The sequence below is a fragment of the Calypte anna genome, chromosome 14, assembly GCF_003957555.1.
Source record: "Calypte anna isolate BGI_N300 chromosome 14, bCalAnn1_v1.p, whole genome shotgun sequence".
Taxonomy (NCBI): domain Eukaryota; kingdom Metazoa; phylum Chordata; class Aves; order Apodiformes; family Trochilidae; genus Calypte; species Calypte anna.
The window spans coordinates 15385829-15403624 of record NC_044260.1 but is presented as its reverse complement, the minus strand read 5'-3'; the positions used below and the strand labels follow the sequence as shown (position 1 = coordinate 15403624).

Here is a 17796-nt window from a genome sequence, read left to right as displayed (position 1 = left end):
GCAGGTTCCCAGGCTTTCTTGCTGTGGATGAGTTCCTTGCCATGTTATTTCTCCTGGGTCAGAGCTTTTTGGGAGCCCAAGGGCCAGATCTGCTCCTGCCTCTCTCCCCTCTCAGCTTCTCTAAGATAAGGCCAGGGCTGGCTGACCTAGGCTTTGGGCCCAGAGGTGAGACCAAGCTGCTATTTTATGATAGGAAAACCTTTTTTTAGGTTTTTTTTTTTTCTTTCTCTGGGTTTGAGTAGAAAAGGGAATATTATAAAGGTGAGTAGAGCCAAACTGGTCCTTCAGAAAGCTGCCCTCAAAGGGACAGCAGAGCAAAGCCCCAAGATGAGACAAGTGGCTGACCTGGCTCCAGGAGCAATCTATAACATCAATGCAAAAGTCTCAAGGGAAGAACCATACAAACGTTTATTTTGAAACAAAGTCAACTAGAAATAAACCAGTAGACCTGGGGATTTAACCCTTAAATCCTGCAATAAGTCCAGGATTTCTAGGTCTGATTTTTCCCTCCTTTGCTTCCCCCAGCCTGCCCGCTCTTTGGAATCCAAGGTGGGACCACCACCCCACCATCTCCAAGGCTTAACCCCAGGTGTAAGGGGCTGATATCAGGGTGGGTTCTGCACTGCCTGCCGCACCTCCTTCATGTCATAGGCCCAGACCTGCTCCAGACCCTGGCCAAGGGTGCTGCTGGGCGTCCAGGAGGGGAAGGGGAAGCGTCCAGACACCACCCGAGCTTCATTAGGGAGTTCTGCCAGGAGCTTGGCAGCCAGGGGAGGTTTCTAGGGAGAAAGAGAAAGGTAGGAGGAGGTGGCCTTAGTCAGGAGATGACAGTGCCACCAGGGACAGCAGGGCACCTTCTCAGCATGGCTGGTGGGCCTCAAGTAGATGGCATCAAGCAAAGACTCTTCCAAACTGCAAGGCTGGTACCTGGTCCTGTGTGTGGTTGGGAACAGGAGAAACAAAAGAGGAAATGGCCTCGGGGGAGGTTTAATTTGGGTATTATGAACAATTTCTGGCTATCTCATCAATGGAAATGTTGAAAGTCAGGTTGGATGGGGTTTGGAGCAACCTGGTCTAGTGGGAGGTGTCCCTGACCATGGCAGGGGGGTTGGAATGAGATGATCTTTAAGGTCCCTTCCAAACAAAACCATTCTTATTCTATGAATTCTCCCTGGAAAGGGTTGTCAAGGCCTGGCCCAGACTGCTCAGGGCAGGGGTGGAATTCCCATCCCTGGAGGGGTTTCAAAGCTGTGGAGATGTGGTGCTGAGGGACATGGGGCAGTGGTGGCCTTGGCCATGTTGGGGGAATGGTTGGACTTGAAAACCTTCAAGGTCTTTTCCAGCCAAAATAACTATAAATCTGAGTGGTACTGAGCACCAAACCATCTGCTCACAGCAATGCCCGTTTGGCTATGGCTTTTGAAGAGTCTCTGCCACTTGTCCCACATAATTTCTTTTCTAATGAAACACTCCCTTCAGCTTGCTTGGAAGGAGTCAGGGGGGAAGCAAGAGGCTGACTTACCACGCTGGGGGCCAGGAACACGATCACATTGTAGCAATCAGAAAGATTCACCTGAAATGAGAAGGAAAAAGAGAATGAAAGCATCAGGCAGAGGAGAGCAGGAGGGAACCACCAGAGTGGCCAAACACTTTGTGGGCAATCTTCTGAACCTCGGAGGAAGCAGAGATGCTCCATCCACCACTTGTGGGGTGGGATGTGCTGGTGCGAAAGCAGCTCCTCTTGCTTAACCACACCAGAAACACATTCCCTTCTGGATTTTCTCAGGTCAGGCTGTGGTTACCAGCTTTAGCAGCACAGCTCTGAAGGACACCCTGTGTCAGCAGCACCCAAGACCTCCTCTCAAAGCCTTCCTGAGAAGGAGCTCTGCCACCTGCAAACTCAGCAGTGCAGTTCCCTTGGAAATTAGGGTGGAGCACCTTCTACGGGCTCCTTCTAGGAGCACCATGAATTAGGGCAGGGGCCAATAATCACCAGCAAAGCTGGACCAAGCCCTGGCCCTGCCCTAGCTATGCCCAGCACTGAGCTCAGCTGGACCTTGGGGGCATTGTCACCTTCCACAGATCTTGCTTCAGGAAGGACACCTTGCCATGGTAGCCAGCTTTCCAAGCCCGGTAGTTGGAGAGCCCCAGCAGCCAAGGGTTGAGCTCGTAGCCAATGGCTGGTCTGAGACCTTGCTTATAAGCCTCTACCACCTGCAGAGAGAGAATGCCAATGAAAATGAACCTTAGTGTTGACTCTGGGGGGGACAATTTGCAGGGCAGGGGCTGTTGCCCAGCTCTGCTCACTCCTTTCTTGATGGCTCACAGGCAGGGTGACCTCAGTACTCAGCATCTTCCACGTGCAAAGGCTCCTTCCTCCTAGAGTGGTCATTCCCACCTTGCTCACTGTGTGGGATGTTGTCTAGGGCCACCTAAGTCTGTCTAGGGCCATCCAGGACAGACAAGGATTCCTAGATCCATCTAGGACCACATACAGCTGTCTAGGACCACCTAGGGCCATCTAGGACTGTATGGGACAGTCTAAGCCCTCCTAGATCTGTCTAAGACCACCACCCAGGCCAATCTAGGACCCCTTAAGGTTCAGGCCAGCAGCCAGGAGGGCCACCAAGAAGCATAGCCAGGAGTAGGGCAGCATCCTGGTGGGGGGGTTCCCATCTGCTCTTGTGGCAAGTTCAGCCCCTCCCTCATTGCCCGGGGCAGCCCCCAAACCCTGCCCTGCCCTGCCCTCCCTCTTACCAGCCGTCCATCTCCTGACCCCAGGTCCACCGTCTTCCCTGAGCGGTCCCGCAGCAGAGCCAACACATTTGCCACTTGCTGGGGGCTGGAGGGCTGGTAGGGTACCTGGGGGGCACAGGATGGGGGTCAGGGCTGGGGGGTGTTCCTGGGGGCACGGAATGGGGGCCAGAGCTGGGAGGGAGGTACCTGGGGGGCACAGGAGGGCATGTCAGTGCTGGGAAGGGCACCTGGGTGGAAGGCAAGGGGGCTCAGGACTGGGGGGCAGGACATGGGGAGGTCATGGCTAGGGATCACTTGGGGAGAAGAAAAGGGGGGGAGATCCAGGGTTGGGGCGAGCACATGGGTGTAAGGAAGAAGCGTCGGGGCTGAGGGGCACGGGAGGGGAGTTAGGTTGGTCAAGGGAGTGGGGGTCAAGGTCGGGAGGTCACATGCATGGGGGAACGGAAGGGGTGGTCAAGGTCGGGGGGGGACATCTGGAAGGCACGGAAGGGGAGGGATCAGGGTTGGGGGGGGGGTTTTGGGGTGGAAGAAGGGGGGCGGCCAGGGCCGGGCTGTACCTGGAGGGGAGTGCGGCCAGGGCTGGGAGGGGCGATCCCCAAGGGTGGGGGTAGACGGGGCGGTCAGGGCCGGAGGGGTTTCTCGAGATCAGGGGGAGTCCCCCCGCGGGTCGGGAGGGGCTGATTGGGGGGGATGGGAGTGTCACTGCTGGGGGGAGGTACCTGTAATCTTAGGGGCACCCGTCGGAAGCCGGGCATCAGCAGAAGGGCCCAGGTAGCCCAGGCGGCCACCCCGCTGGCCACCGCCAGCTCTAGCAGCCCCCGCCCGCCCAGCCGGGACCCCCCCGTGTCTCCCCAGGCCGCAACCCCCGGCTCCCCTGGCTCCCCTAGCTCCCCCAGGTCCATGGCCGGCGGAAGAGGAGGGAAAAGGAGGTAAGGGGAGGGAAGAGGAGGCTCCGGGAGGCTCCGCCCGCTGCCGGGGGGAGCTCGGGGGGGGCGATGGGTCCGTCGGGCGGAGCCCGGGCCGTTGTGGTGGTGGCGTTGGACCGCGTGGTCCTTCCCGCTTCAGCGCACCCTCTGCACCCGGGACGAATAACCCCAGGTACCAGGAGAGGTGTCCTGCTCGAAAGCAGCTGCGTGGAGAAAGGCAGGGAGAGCAGTGGCTGCCATGTGCCCTGCTTCAAGGAAAGCTTTGGACAGGGTCTCCCGGAACATCTTCGTAGTAAAACCCCAGAAATGTGGGGTAGCAGCCTGGATTGTGAGGGGGCTTAAGAACTGGCTCTGCGACAGAGGTCAGAGGGTCGTAGCAGCAGAGTCAAGTTGGAGGCCTGAGGCTAGTGGTGGTTCCCAGGGATCAGTGCTGGGTCCAGGTTTGTTCAGTATCTTCATCGAGGGCCTGCATGAAGGGATGCAGTGTACCCTCAGCAAGGTCGTTGATGAAAAGGAGCTGGGAGGGGTGGCTTGACGCACCAGAAGGCTGTGCTACTCTCCAACGAGATCTGGGCTGGCTGGAGAGCTGGGCAAAAATCAACCTCATGGTGCTCAGTAAGGACAAGTGGAGGGGAGATTTCGATTAGGTATTAGGAAGAAGTTCTTCACCATGAAGATGGTGAGACAGTGGCACAGGTTGACCAGAGAGGTGCTGGAAGCCCCATCCCTGAAGGTTTTAAGGCCAGGCTGGACAAGGCTCTGAGCTACCTGATCTGGTGGGACGTGCCCTTGCCCATGGCAGGAGGTCGGAACTGGGTGAGCTTTAAGGTCCCTCCCAACCCTGAAAATTCTATGATCCTAAGTGTAGAGTCCTGCATCTGAGGAAGAATAACACCAATCACCAGTACAGATTAGGGGACATCCTGCTGGAAGCAGCTCCATAGAGAAAAACCTCGGAATCCTGGTAGAGAGTAAATTCTCAGTGGGTCAGTAATGTGCCCTTGTGGCTAAGAAGGCCAGTGGTGTCCTGGGGGGCATCAGGAAAAGTGTGTCCAGCAGATCTAGGGAAGTTCTCCCCCTCTATTCTCCCCTAGTGGCACCATCCAGTTTGGGGCTCCCCAGTTCAAGAGAGACAGATCTACTGGAAAGAGTCCAAGGGAGAGCTATGAGGATGATGAGGGGACTTGAGCATCTCTCCTGTGAAGAAAAACTGAGAGCCCTGGGGCTGTTCAGCCTGGAGAAGGCTGAGAGAGAATCTTCTGAATGTCCATCAATACCTGAGGGATGGGTGTCAAGAGGAAGGGGCCAATCTATTTTCAGAGAGATTCTTTTTCACATGGCTATGCATAGGGTTCTGCAGGGCTGTGCCTGGTTGGTCACAGGTGTGCACAGTTGGTGGTGGCTGTGTGTGATTGGTGGTGGTGGTTGCTGGCTGTTCGCCATGCATGGTTGCTGGTGGGTGGTGGTGGGTGGCAGTAGTTGTAGTTGCTGCTGGGTGTTGCTGGTTGTTGATGATTGCTAATGGTTGATGAGTTCTGGTGGGTGTTGGTGGCTCAGTGGGTGCTGGCTGTTGACCATGCATGGTTGTTGGTGGTTGCTGGTGGGTGGTGGTAGTTACTGGTGATTGCTAGTGGTTGTTGCTGGTGGTTGCTGGTGTTTCTTGCTGGGTGCTGTTGGGTGTCAGTGGGTGTGGGCTGTTGCTCATCCATGCAGGGGCAGTCTGTGAGTGAGCGAGTGAGCAGCAACTGTGGGAAAATTTCAGCATGTGGGAATCAGAGGTGGGGCTTGCTGGGGCTGGGGGCACAGGGAGGAGGCAGCCAGGCCCCATAATGCCTTCCCACCCCCAGCTAATAAAATCCCCACAACCAAAACCCACTCAAACCCAGGAGCAGGAAGAGCTGAACTGGGGCTCCCTGCCCATGCTGGCTGTCACAATGTCCCCTTACTGGGGGTGTCCTGGCCACCACCTCCTGGCCCGCCTTGGCCTGCAGGTCTCTGATGTCCTCACCATGGGGCAGCCAGGCTCCAGAGCCACCCTGAGGGTGTCACCCACAGGTGACTGTGGGTGGAGGAATCCTAGTGAGACACAACAACCTGGGAACAGCTTTGTGGGGGGCAGGACTGGAAAGTGAGTTTTCCACACTCCCCAGCACCACTCTGCCTGGACACCCCCTTTCCCAGGGCACATATTTCTGCTCCCATCTCTCTCTTCTTTACAAAACCTTAAATATTTTGCCCTAGGATGAGGACTCACTCCCCTGCTCTACCCGCAGCCCACAGCATGCAGCTCAGGGGAGCTTAATGACACCCAGACCCCATTAATTAAATGTGTGCCCCCACAACTAGGATGGAAAAGCTGCCCCATCACCCACATGTAGCCCAGAAAATATCACCGAGCGCTGCTCCCCCTCCCCAGCCCAGCACCAAATCGAGGGCCACGGGGATTTCTCCTGATTTTCTGCTGCTGGCTGGCAGGTGGAGCTGGTTAAGGCTGAGATGGAGCAGAAAATCAAGAGAAATAGGAGCTGGGGAGTGGGGGGGAAGGGGAGCTGGGGAGGAGGAGGATGGTCTGTGGGGATGAGCTAGTTTTTGATGGCAGTTTGAGGCTCCCCGAGCTGCTGCAGAGCAAATTAATTAAGGAAGCAATTCCCAGGCAGGGCTGAGCCCTCCTTGCTACTCCCTGAGATTCGGTTGGGGGGGTTCAACATCCCCTCCTGGCCCAGCCCAGGCTGCCAGCTCCAGTAGGTGGCTGTGCCATGGGACCAGTTTGGGATGTGCTGCCAGAGCCAAAAAGCTTTAAATCTGCCTCTTCCCAGGGCAGCTTCCCCCTGTCAGGACCGCAGAGGCTGCAGAGAGTACACAACACCCCCGTCCAGCCAGGAATTTCTCACTATGTGCTGGGAAAACTCTTTCCTGCCAGCTGTTGGAGTGGGGAGAGCTGGAGTGAGGGGCTGTGGGGGGCCACGGTCCTGCCCAGTCCCCAGAACCCCTGCCTGGCCAAGGCATGACACCGAATCCCTCCAGGGGAGGGGAGGGAGGTACTCAGTGCAGCCCCCTCACCTTTGGGGTGCAGCTTGTTCCAGAGTGGCAGGGTTGGGTGGTGTCCTCAGGTGTCACTTCTCCTGCTGCTCCATGCAGACCCCTGAGCTGCCCCACGTAGCCCCCCCAGACTGCCCCATCCCACCCACTGCTGGGTGTCCCCCAGCCCTGGGGTATCACCCAACCCTGTGGAACATCTCTAAACCACAGGGGCTTCATCCTGACCTTATAGGGCACTTCTTCATCCTTGGGGCCTTGTCCTACCCTATGAGACATCTGCAACCTCCCAGGGCTCTCATCCTGACCTCATAGAGCATCCCTCAGCCTTCAGGCATCACTCAACCCTATGGGACATCTTCAGACCCTGGGGGCATCATCACCCTCACCTCATGGGGTGTTCCTTAGTCCCAGAAGCATAACCCTAGCCCCATGGGGTGTTCCCTGGTCCCAGGAGCATCATTCTGACCTCATGGGGTTGTTCTTTAACCCCAGAGGCATCACCCTGGCCCTACTGGGGACCTCTTGATCCTAGAGGCATCCCCCAGCCCCTGGGCCATGGGGTGCTGCAGGCAGGGCAGGCAGGGCAGGCAGGACAAGCAGGCTGCCCCAACCCCCACCGCGGGGTGTCTGGAAGGCCTGGGGACAGCAGAGGGACAGCGGGAGAAGGAGGGGGGCACTGAGCAGTCCCAGCCCCTTTGTTACCTCCCCTTTGTGCCCCGCGATTCACACGTTCGGACTTTTATCCGGCAGCCGGGAAGGAGGGGAGAGAAGGGGGCAGGAGAGGGGGGAGAGGTGCTGGATGGGGGGGAAATGGCGGGAAACGGCAGCTCCCTTTGTGCCACCGGGATGGGGACAGGGGCTGGGGGATACCCCGCCAGGACACCCGCCCTTGGTTGATGTGCTCAGCCATCGGCAGTGTCAGTCACCAAAGGGCTGCAGGGGCCCCATGTATTGGGGCCCCTTGGAAGTGTCACCAAAGGGCTTCAGGGCTCCCCTGGGCTGGGACATGTGTCCCCCTGCCTGAACCCCATGGAGCTGATCCCAGGGGGCGGGGGACCCCAGCCACATCCTGAGGGATAGTTCCACCATGGGGGGAGATGATTTTGTCCCCAAACCCACCCTCACAGGGGGGGGCTGCTGGAGGGGGCCTGGCTGGACTCCCCCAGAGGGAACCGGGTGGGCTGCAGTGGGGAACTCTCCCCAGGCACTCAAGGTGCACCCACACTCCTCTTTCCCAAGCCATCAGGGTTCCAGCTGCCCCTCCAGAGCCCTCCAAGCTTCCCCCTGGTTTGCCCAAAGCACCCCACGGCTGCTTTCCCACCCCTTCACCCCTCTGTTATCCCCATCCCAAACTGGGGAAACTGAGGCACAGGCTGCCTGGTTCTCCCAGTGGGATGCACCCTGGCCAGGGACCAGCTGCCGTGGGACCTGAGGGTGACCAACCCAACCTGCCATGGGGCAGAGGACACCAAAATAACCTCCAAAAACCTCAGTAGGGACTGAGCAGGAGACCAACCCTTTCCAGCATGACAAAATGAACTGTTGTGGCCAAATTGAGGACAACTGAAGTACACCAAGAGATTCTGGTGCTGGACAGAAAGCCAGTGGGTGCTGGGGTGTATGAAATTCCATAATTTAGCCAAGAGGAATGTGTTGGATTGTGGTAGGGGAGCGGAGCAGCTGGGTTCTCTCCATGGGGCATACAGAGGATGCCGTGGGCAGCCCAATTCCCTTTGCACCTCATTTATTCCTTTTCCAGCTTCATTTTTGCTCCTCCACTGGATTTCCCACTCCTTTCCCTCCTCTCTCTGCCTTGCTCCCACCCACTGCCAAAATCTGGGTGAGGGGGATGCTGGAATCCTGGAGAGCCTCAGCCTCTCCCCAGGGCCAGATCCTGCTCCCAGATCCCAGAATGAGCACCAGTGCAGCATAAAATAAGCCTCCAGCTCTCCTCAAGTGAAAATACTTGTTGCACAGCAAAGCCACGGGCTTTTGTCACAACCAGCTCACTTTATACACTCACACACACACACACAAATGAACTATTTTAATTTATATCTTTTTTTTTTTTTTTTTTTTAGTTAAACCATGAAGCCCGCAGCACTCTGGAAACAGTTTCTCAGCAAGGAAAACTGTGTTCTGGTCCAGCCTGGGGAGTGATGTTTGACCAGGTGTTATTGAAATAATCCTGCAAAGGTAGGAAAGCATCAGCTGATGGGAGGCAGGACCTGGCTCAGCGGGGCTGCAGGCCTGGGCAGGGCTCAGGGGCTCAGCTTCGCCAGCACTGAGCACCTGTGGGCATCACTGATGGGGATGAAAGGGGGTTGGGGTCCTGTGCCCCAACCTTGGCCAGATGTCTCATGTCCCATCCCTGGCTGAGGGCCCCATGCCCCATCCCTGGCTGGGGGTCCTGTGTTCCAACCCCAGCCAGGTGTCCCATGTCCCATCCCCAGATGGGGGTCCCATCTCCCACCCATTTGGGTGCCCTGTGTCCCATCTCTAGTTGGGAACCCTATGTCCTGCCCATCCTCCTCTTTGGGGGTCCCATGTCCCACCCTTGTCTTGGGGTCCCATGTTCCACTCCTGACTGGGGGTCACGTGCCCAATCCTTGCCTCGGGGAGGGAGGGTATCATGTCCCACCCCATCTTGGGTCCTGTCCCCCTTGCCACCCTCCAGGGCCACAGCCAGGAGGAGCTGGGGCCAGGGGCAGGGGGGAAGGAGCCCCAGGGGTTGGGGACAGCGTTGGGGCAGGGGGCGGGGAGGGGTGGGAAGCAGACCCCAGCACAATGGGGCCTTGTGGCCCATGGCTGTGACGAGAATCAGCCCTGACAGGGGCTGCACTGGCAAGGTCACACCACCACCCCCTCATCACGGGGTCACACCCCCGCCCCAGCCCCAATCCATCCCTTGGGGCAGCTCAGGGAGAGGGACCTCAAAACTGCCCACCCCCAGGGCCCTGGGGATACAGCATTTAGAAGATGTGATATATCAAGATATCTGTATCGCAATATGTAGATCTAGGAAGTTGCCAGCCCCCCAGGAGGGTAGGGGCTGAGCTGGCACAGGGCTGCCAGGCCTCTGGGGAACAGCACATGTGTCACACAGGGCTGGCAGGGTTTTGGGGCATGGCATACATGTCTCAGGGCTGGCAGGGCTCTGGGATGTGTCACAAACCAGCACTGGCTCACCCACAGCACCCACTCAATCTTTTCCAACCCAAGGAGATGCCCACGCACAAGCTACAAATGCAGCTTAGTTTATAAAAAAAACAACCAAACAAAAAAAAGTCACAAATTTGGTATCATTATAACTTTAGTGCACATATGATGCCCCCCACCCACCCCCATATGGTCAACAAACCCCCAAGCAGATGGGTGGCATGGTGGGACCCAGCAGCCACTGTGGTGCCACTGCCCCAGGTGGTCCCAGGCTGGCAGTGCTGGGTGGCACAGCTTTGGGTGGCACAGCTTGGGGCTGGTGGGGACGGGTGGCACAGCCTGACTTCTCCTTGCTCCTGTCACACTGTCCTGCATCAGTGCTTTGGTTCTGTTCCCCTGTGCCAGGGACCCCTCTGTCCCCCTCACCTCCCTCCCTCACTGTCCCCCTCACTCCTCTTCCTCAGCCCTCAATGCCACAGCTCCTGCCCGTACCCCCAGTGCAGGCAGGGTCAGGGCAAGGCTGCCCCACGCCCCCTTCCACCATCAACATTCCAAATCCACCTCCTGGCCCTTCCACACCCCATAGTGTCCCCAGCCCTGCCACCACAACCAGCTACCCCTCCTTGGGGGGGGGGAACTCACATCTGTCCCCATCCTGCTGGACTTGCCGTGTCCCACAGCACCCCACTCCCTTGATAGCCCCCAACCCATCGCCCCACGCTGCTGCACCCCTCGCCCAGCTGGGACCCTGGGGACCAGGGGGAAAACCCCTTCCCATCCAGCAGGGTTTTCCCAGGACCACCCCCCCCCCCCCAAACTGCATGTCAGGCGCTGCTGGAGCCCGACTACAGAGGTAGGACCAGGTGCCACCCCTTCCTGCATCTCCCACTGCCCACAGGACCCCCCCAGGAGCTGCTCAGTCCATGGGGAACTCGCAGGGGTTCTGGTGGGAGTGCCGTGCCCCCTCATAGATGCGCTGGAAGTCCCTGTAGCGGGGGGCACAGCTCAACCAGGCTTCCCCAAAATGTAGCCATCCAGTGAAGAGGAAGGTGCCAGGGCCCGGCTTGACCCCGCAGCGCAGGGGGGTGCGGATGCTGCCCCCCGCCGGCCACCCCCCCTCATCCCCTGCCTGGAAAAGAGGGAATTTTTGGCGGTGGATGCGGGCGGCGGTCACCCTGATGATGGATTCCTGTAGCTCTGCGTCATTGGAGACGCTCCGGATGCTGCCGCGGATCACTGTGGGGGGGAAGGCAGGGAGGGTGGCAGCGTGTCCCTGTCTCCAGCACCAGCTAAATCCCGAACTCCATCCCCATCCCTGTTCCCATCCCCATCTCCATACCTTCCCCATAATCATCTTCATCCCATCTCCATTTCATCCCCATTCCAAAGCTGTTCCCATCCCTATCTCCATCCCATCCCAATCCTCATCACCATCCCATCTCCAACCCTGTCCCCATCCTCATTCCATCCTTGTTCCTGTCACCATCTCTGTTCCCATTCCCATCCCCATCCCCCAGTAACCCCTCCGACACTGATGGCTGCCACCCAAGCCAGGCCAGCCCAGCCTGGGGGTGGGAGCAGCACAGTGCTGCCTGGGGACCACTGCCCCCCACCCTGAGTTTCCTTCCCTCCCTTGTGCCCCAGGACCCACCCAGCACCGGGGGGAGCTGCACTCACCAAAGTCACTAGTGCAAATGGCCATCAGGATCTCGGTGTCATTGCATGGCCGGCATGCCCCTGCCAAGCACAGCCTGTCACCATGAGTGACCACCCTTTGGGTGGGACATCACCCCACAACCCCCTCCCCCTCCTTGTGACCCCCAGTGACCATCTCAGGGGACACACAGAGCTCCCAGACCCCTCCTCCATCCCCCTGTGCCTCCACTGACCACCCTTGGCAGGTTTCAACCTGTCCACCTTCTCACCCCCGTCAGGGGGGGACCTCGACAGCAGGGGAGGCAGTGATGATGGTGGCAGCCCTGGGGAAACTGAGGCAGGATGGGAGGGGTGGGCACTCACCTTCGGCAGCCAGGCTGGCTGCAGGCAGGGGTGGGGGGGCCAGCCAGCCCCCCCGCAGCTCGTAGCGGAAGGCAGCGATCCGGCGGCTGATGTCGCGATGGGGAGTGGCCTGCAGGAACAGGGCCACCTTCTCCTGGGGGGGCCAGCTGAAGCAGCGGGCGCGGGGGCGAGGGGCTTCGGGCAGCAACAGCTCCAGCATCCCCCCCCTCTCCAGGTAGAGCTGAGCCCCCCGAAAGGTGCCGGAGGGTTTGACGCAGGCGGTGACATGCTGGGGACTCCTGTCGCTGTCGGAGGGAGCAGCAGGGGGCAGGCGGGGGGCCAGGCAGAGGCGAAGGGCCCCGGTGGGGTACAGCCATTCCAGAGAGCCCTCGGCACAGTGCAGGGACAACTGCTCCACGCTGCCCGCTTTCTGCGACAGCCCACTGGGACAGGGACACCGACCCCGTCAGCCGAGATCCCCCGAGGGGGACAGGAACACCTCCCCTTCTCCGCCCAAGCCCTCACCCCTCCGAGCACCCCTGTGGAGATGTGAACCCGGGGACATACAGACCCACCCCCTCCATGCCTCGAACTTGGGGTGCAAGAGCATTTTTTCTGAGGGGGGCGAGTGCCGGGTTTCCAGCCACCTTCCCGAGGGGGTGGGGGGTGTCGTGGAACAGCCCCCCCCCAGCACCAAGGGTGGGCTCCCAAGCCGCTCCTTAGGGTGCTTGTAGCCTTGGGGGTTACCTGTTCTCTGCTTCGGGTGAACCCAGTGAGGACTGGGCGGGAGGTCACCACGACCCCCACCTCCAACCCCTCACACGTATAATCGCTACCTGGAGCCACGTCTATACCTGCTGCTGTTTGAGTCGGGGCGGGGGGGGCGAAACACACGACCCTCAGGGAAGCCGGGATGGGGGCACGGGAGGTGGCGGTGGGGCTGCTTTGTCCCCGCCACGCTGCTGGTGGCCCCCCGTGGTCCCCCACGGCCCCCACGCGGGGCTGGCGATAGCCCCTCCCGGCGGGCCCCCGGCTCTTTGTTCGGGAGCTCGGCGGAATTCCGAGCCTTGGCGAGGGGCTTAGGAGGGCCGGGGGGGCTCGGGAAAGGGGCTCCCAGAGAGGGGGAGAGCTCTGAAGGGCGGGGGACACCCCCGGGGGTGAAGACACACAGCGTATAGAGTGGGGAAACTGAGACAGATCTTAGCATCCCTCCCATCGCCCTGTTCCACGGATGCCGGAGGTTTGTGTGGGGGGGAGGGTTTGCCGGGGGTTGAGGATGATCTGTCTGGGGGTCACGCGACCAGACGGGAGCGAGCTCCCCGGGGGGCTTGGACTTTGGCAGTGAGGGGGATGCTGTGCCCATCCCCGCGTGTGTGTGCCCCCCCCCCCAATCCCGCGCATGCCCCCCGATGCCGGTGCCTACCTGCCCCTCCAGGAGCATGGATCCGCCGAGGCTCCTCCGATGGCCGTCCCCAGCCCGGCCAGGCACAGCGCCCACAGCGCCCGCAGCGCCCACATGGCCGCGGGGCGGCCGGCCCGGCCCTGCCCGGCCCGGCCCTGCCCGCACCGCTGCCCGCACGGCGGGCGGGGGGCTGGGAGGGAGGGGAGGTGAGGGGTAGAGCGGGGCCAACACCCCGCGCCGCGCCCCAAAACTTTCCACCAATGGCGCCGGCGGGGCGGGGCCGTCCCCCCTTCATCCCCACAGCCCCGCGTCTCCCCACCCCTCCCCGGGCATCCCCGCACCACCCGGGGCTCCCGGCGGGAGCTCACCCCTCCCCAGCCCGGCTGCATCCCGAGGTTCCCCACAGGATGGGGGACACGGAGGCCGGGGGGGGGGGGAGAGTTCAGAGCTGGGGCATAAGGGTGCACCCCGGGCTAAAGACCCTCCGTACCGGTGCGCCCCCAGATGTGTACAGACACAGGGATGTGTACTCCCCTCGCAGTACCGGCACCCCGGGATGGGGCGCACCCCACTGTGCGTACCCCGCCCGTCCCCGGCAGTGGTCCCCCACGGCTGTGACGTCCGGAGCTACGGGCACCCCTAGACACAAACACACAAAGATTGAGACACCCCAGGCTATAGGCACCGCACGCTGTGAGCACCCCATGATCTAGACACCCCAAGTTATAGGCATCTCAGACTATGAGCACCCCAAGATATATGTTCCCCGGGCTACAGGCACCCCAGGCTATAGATAACCCAAACTATAGGTACTCCAGGCTATGGCCACCCCAGGATTCAGGCACACCAAGCTATAGTCATGCCAGACTACAGGCACCCCCAAGATACAGATATCCCAGGCTATAGACACCCCAAGATATAGCACCCCAAAATATAACCTTCACGGGCTTTAGGCACCCTGAGCCATAGGCACCCCGAGCTACAGGTATCCCAATATATAGGTACCCCAAGCTTATAGACAGCACAGGCTATGTGCATCCCGAGCTATAGACACCCCAAGATTCAGGCACCCCAGGCTACAGACACCCTAAGATACAAGTATCCCAGGCTAGAGACCCCCCGGGCTCTAGGCACACTGAACTATAGGCACCCCAAGATATAGACACCCCAGGTCTTGCTCCCGCCCGGCTACACCCCTCCCCCATAGTTTACACCGCCTAGAACCTTGCACCCCAAGACTTAGACCCCCACCCCTAGGCGTCACCCCGCTCCCCCGGGGCCATTATTTCCAGGGACACAGAGACGGCGGGGACAGACCCGCACATCCTCCCCCCCCCCCTTCCATTCCTTCAGCCACTATTGTGCCAGCACCACAACGCCCACCCACCCCCCCAAATTGATGAAGTTTCCACCCAGTGACAGCCCGCCAAAATGTTTGAAATCCCCAGGGAACAATCGGGATGGGATGATACCGGCTGGGAACAAAGTCCTGGGAAGAGGGGTGGGAGTTCCTGGGGGGGTGGGGGGTGTGGAGCAGAATGGAAATGAGGGATTGTAAATTCTGCTGGCTGAAAGAGGAGGGGGGGGGAAAAGGAGGGAGAGGGGAGGACTGGCGGCCCTCCGGCCATGAAATGCTGCTGAAAGGAGGCAGGCGGCTGGAATCCGTGAAAAATGAGGGGTGGAGGGGCTGCGGGTTAAGGTGGAGCCGGGGGGGTTTAAAGGGAGGGTTTTCCCGCCGCTCTTCCTGCCACCACCACCGGTTGCAAGGTGGGGTTTGGGGTCTTCAAGAGTAGAGGTGGGGGGTGAGACCCAGTCTGGGGCAGGGACCCGCCCCGTCCCGCCCTATGAGGGGTTGTGTCACCCCAAATGGGGGGTCCGGGGCCCCATCCTCTGCTAGCACGGGAGAAAGGGTGGGGAACAACCAGGGAAACCACAAACTGCCCCCTCACCAGGTCCCCAGAGGTGGTGTGGCACCTGAGATTGGGTAGCATCAGAGGTAGGGTGGCACTACAGGTGTGGTGGCCACCGGCTCCCCCAGGGGCTGGTGTCCCCTCCCCGGGCAGGGAGCATCCACAGCGATGCTGCTCCGTGGGCGGCTGGGGTGCTGAGCACCCTGGGCGGGAATGTCTCTTGGGACACTCCCGGTGCGGGGAGCTGGTACCTTTGCTGATCGGTGTCCCCGCCCCTGCAGGCATGGGGGAGTCAGCTCAGCACCCCGGGGGCGAGCTGCCACCCCTGCCCCCCACCAGAGCCCCCGGATCCACCTTAATCGTCTGCCACGGAGGGGACAAAGTGTCGCGTCCCCGGGCCCGGGAGCTATGGGGGTGGCCGTGTCCCCTGGACGTGTCCCCCTTGTCCCCGTCTGCCGCAGGGACCACCCGGTCCCAGTGGGGCTCGGGACCGGGAGCCCCCCCTGAGCTACCCGGTCAGGGGGAGCTGCAGGGTCCCGATGTGACCCCGATCCCCCTCTCTCGGTCCCCTTCGTCCCGGGATGCTCTAGCTCGCAGTGCCCTCTTGTGACAGGTGACATTGGCGGCTGCTCCGCTCCCCTCCCCCGGTCTGGGGGGTCCTGGGGGTCTCCAGGAAGGGATGGTCACGTCCTGCAGTGTAGCAGAGAATGTAGTCCATCTCCCTGCTGGGTCACCCATCTTCACCAGAGCTTGCTTCTGTCCTGAGCCTACAAAAGGGTGCCTATGCCTTGGGGGGGGGTCCCCCAAGCCCCTCCCCGTGGAACGCGGGTGCCAAACGGGCTCTGTCCCCTCCCGGTGTCCCCAAGGATCCGGACGCCTCCGGGCTGCCCAGGGCAGGCAGGAGCCCTGGAGAGGCTGAAGGAGCTCAGGGAGGCTGTCAGGAGGAGACCCACGGGGTGTGAGGGTCCTAGCAAGGTGGGGGGCCCCTTGACAGGACAAGGGTCTCCATGGCAATTTGAGGTTCTCCACGGCAGGGTAAAGGTCTCCATGGCAAAATGGGGGTCCCCATGTTAGAGTAAAGGTCCCCGTGGCAAGCTAGGTGTCCCTGTGGCAGATCAAGGGTCCCCATGGCATGTTGGGGGTCCCCATGGTACATTGGGAGTCCTTGTAGAAAGATGGGGGTCCCCATGGCAGGACAAGGGTTCCCATGCCTGGGAGGTCCCAGCCCTATGGAGGGCACTGGGAGGGGCCAGGTCTGTGGGGGGCTCTGAACCTCCAGGGGGTTTCAGGGGGTCAGGTTCTATGGAACGGACAGGATGGAGGAGTTCTGGGGGGGGTGGGGGGTGGGGAGGCAGGGTTCCAAACCCTGTGGAGAGGGGGCACTGGGGGGGCCCAGAGGGACTGAACCCCCGGGGCCAGCACAAAGGGGGCTGAACCCTGGGGGTCTCTGGAGTCGTGACCCCAGGCTGGCCAGGCCACTGTACTCCTCTGGGCAGAACCCCTTGTCCCCTGTCCTCCCCGTGTCCCCGCCCCCCCCTTTACCCCACCCTCCACCTGCACCCTGCGGGGCGGATACTGGAACTGCCATTGATTCACAGCCCGGGCTAAAAATAACTGGCACTGCTCCATCCCAAGTGGTGACACATCCCCCAGTTACCGGGAGGCAGCGGCGACAAGCGACAACGGTTACCGAGAGACAACGGCGACAGGCGACAACGGTTGCCCCGGCGACGGCATCCGGCTCACTGCAGTCCACCTTTGTTACCGCTGGTCCGGCCGGCTGGGTGATGGTGTCCCCAGGGGTGGTGGGGACACTTTGTGTGCGTAGGGTGAGCCCCTCCGGCCAGCCTCAGGGTGGTGGGAATGGGAGGGCAGTGGGACCCAATGGGCTGCAGACTGTTTGCATAAAGATGAGGTGGGGAGGGTGGGCCTTGGCTGCAGCCATGGCCCGAGGTGGGGGCATCGGCCACAACTCTCCCTCCCCGGGGACCAGGAGGGTTGGGTGGGTGCAGGAGGAGCTGGGGCACCCCACATCGGGCACCCCAGGGTGGAGGTACCCACCCCTTGGAGGGTGCCCCCCAGATGTGTCCCTCTACTGGAGACATCTGCACAGAGGGTCCCCTTGGGGACCCCTCCAGTAGTTGTGACCCTTCTGGGCATCAAAATGTCCCCAGAACATGGGGCCACCACAAAATGTTGCAGTTGTGGCCTGGAACTGGGAGGGGTCTGTGGCAACAAGGCCATGTCAAGACCAAGGGATAGGGACTGTCTGGGACCCAACTGCTCTGCCGGCACCAGGCTCCTGTCACCACCTTGGGAGTGTCCCGGGCTGCCATGACAGCAAGTGGTGTGTGTCCCCCATGGCTGGACCACCACCTGCTGCTCCCCTGGGACACCCCCATCGGGACAGGGAATTCCAGAGGGGGACAGAGCATCTTGAGGGGTGACAGGGCATTGCGGGGGGGACCAGAAATCACAGGGGAAGGCCCTATCAGTTCATCAGACAGTGGGGAAAAGACGTCAGCTGGATGAGGCCACTTCTCCGTGTGTCCCAGTGGTTACTGGCCCCTCCAGCCTCTTTTCCGGGGTATGTCAGTCGCTGGGC

At 60.7% G+C, this 17796-nt stretch overlaps 2 protein-coding genes across 2 annotated transcripts; both read right to left on the bottom strand.

Annotated features, from left to right (window-relative positions):
- Positions 1-384: 384 nt before the first annotated feature.
- ANTKMT (adenine nucleotide translocase lysine methyltransferase) lies at positions 385-3659 on the bottom strand. The gene is made up of 6 exons (XM_030460063.1): positions 3477-3659; positions 2758-2862; positions 2074-2214; positions 1523-1573; positions 928-933; positions 385-779 (listed from the first exon to the last, which is right to left on the bottom strand). Exons 1-6 carry the CDS (start codon positions 3657-3659, stop codon positions 606-608), a joined length of 660 nt encoding a protein of 219 aa, XP_030315923.1. The 3' UTR covers positions 385-605.
- A 7138-nt stretch (positions 3660-10797) lies between these two features.
- Positions 10798-13397, bottom strand: METRN (meteorin, glial cell differentiation regulator). The gene is made up of 4 exons (XM_030459689.1): positions 13303-13397; positions 11901-12322; positions 11559-11618; positions 10798-11117 (listed from the first exon to the last, which is right to left on the bottom strand). The coding sequence occupies exons 1-4, from the start codon at positions 13395-13397 to the stop codon at positions 10798-10800; spliced, it is 897 nt and encodes a 298-aa protein (XP_030315549.1).
- Between the last annotated feature and the right edge of the window lie 4399 nt (positions 13398-17796).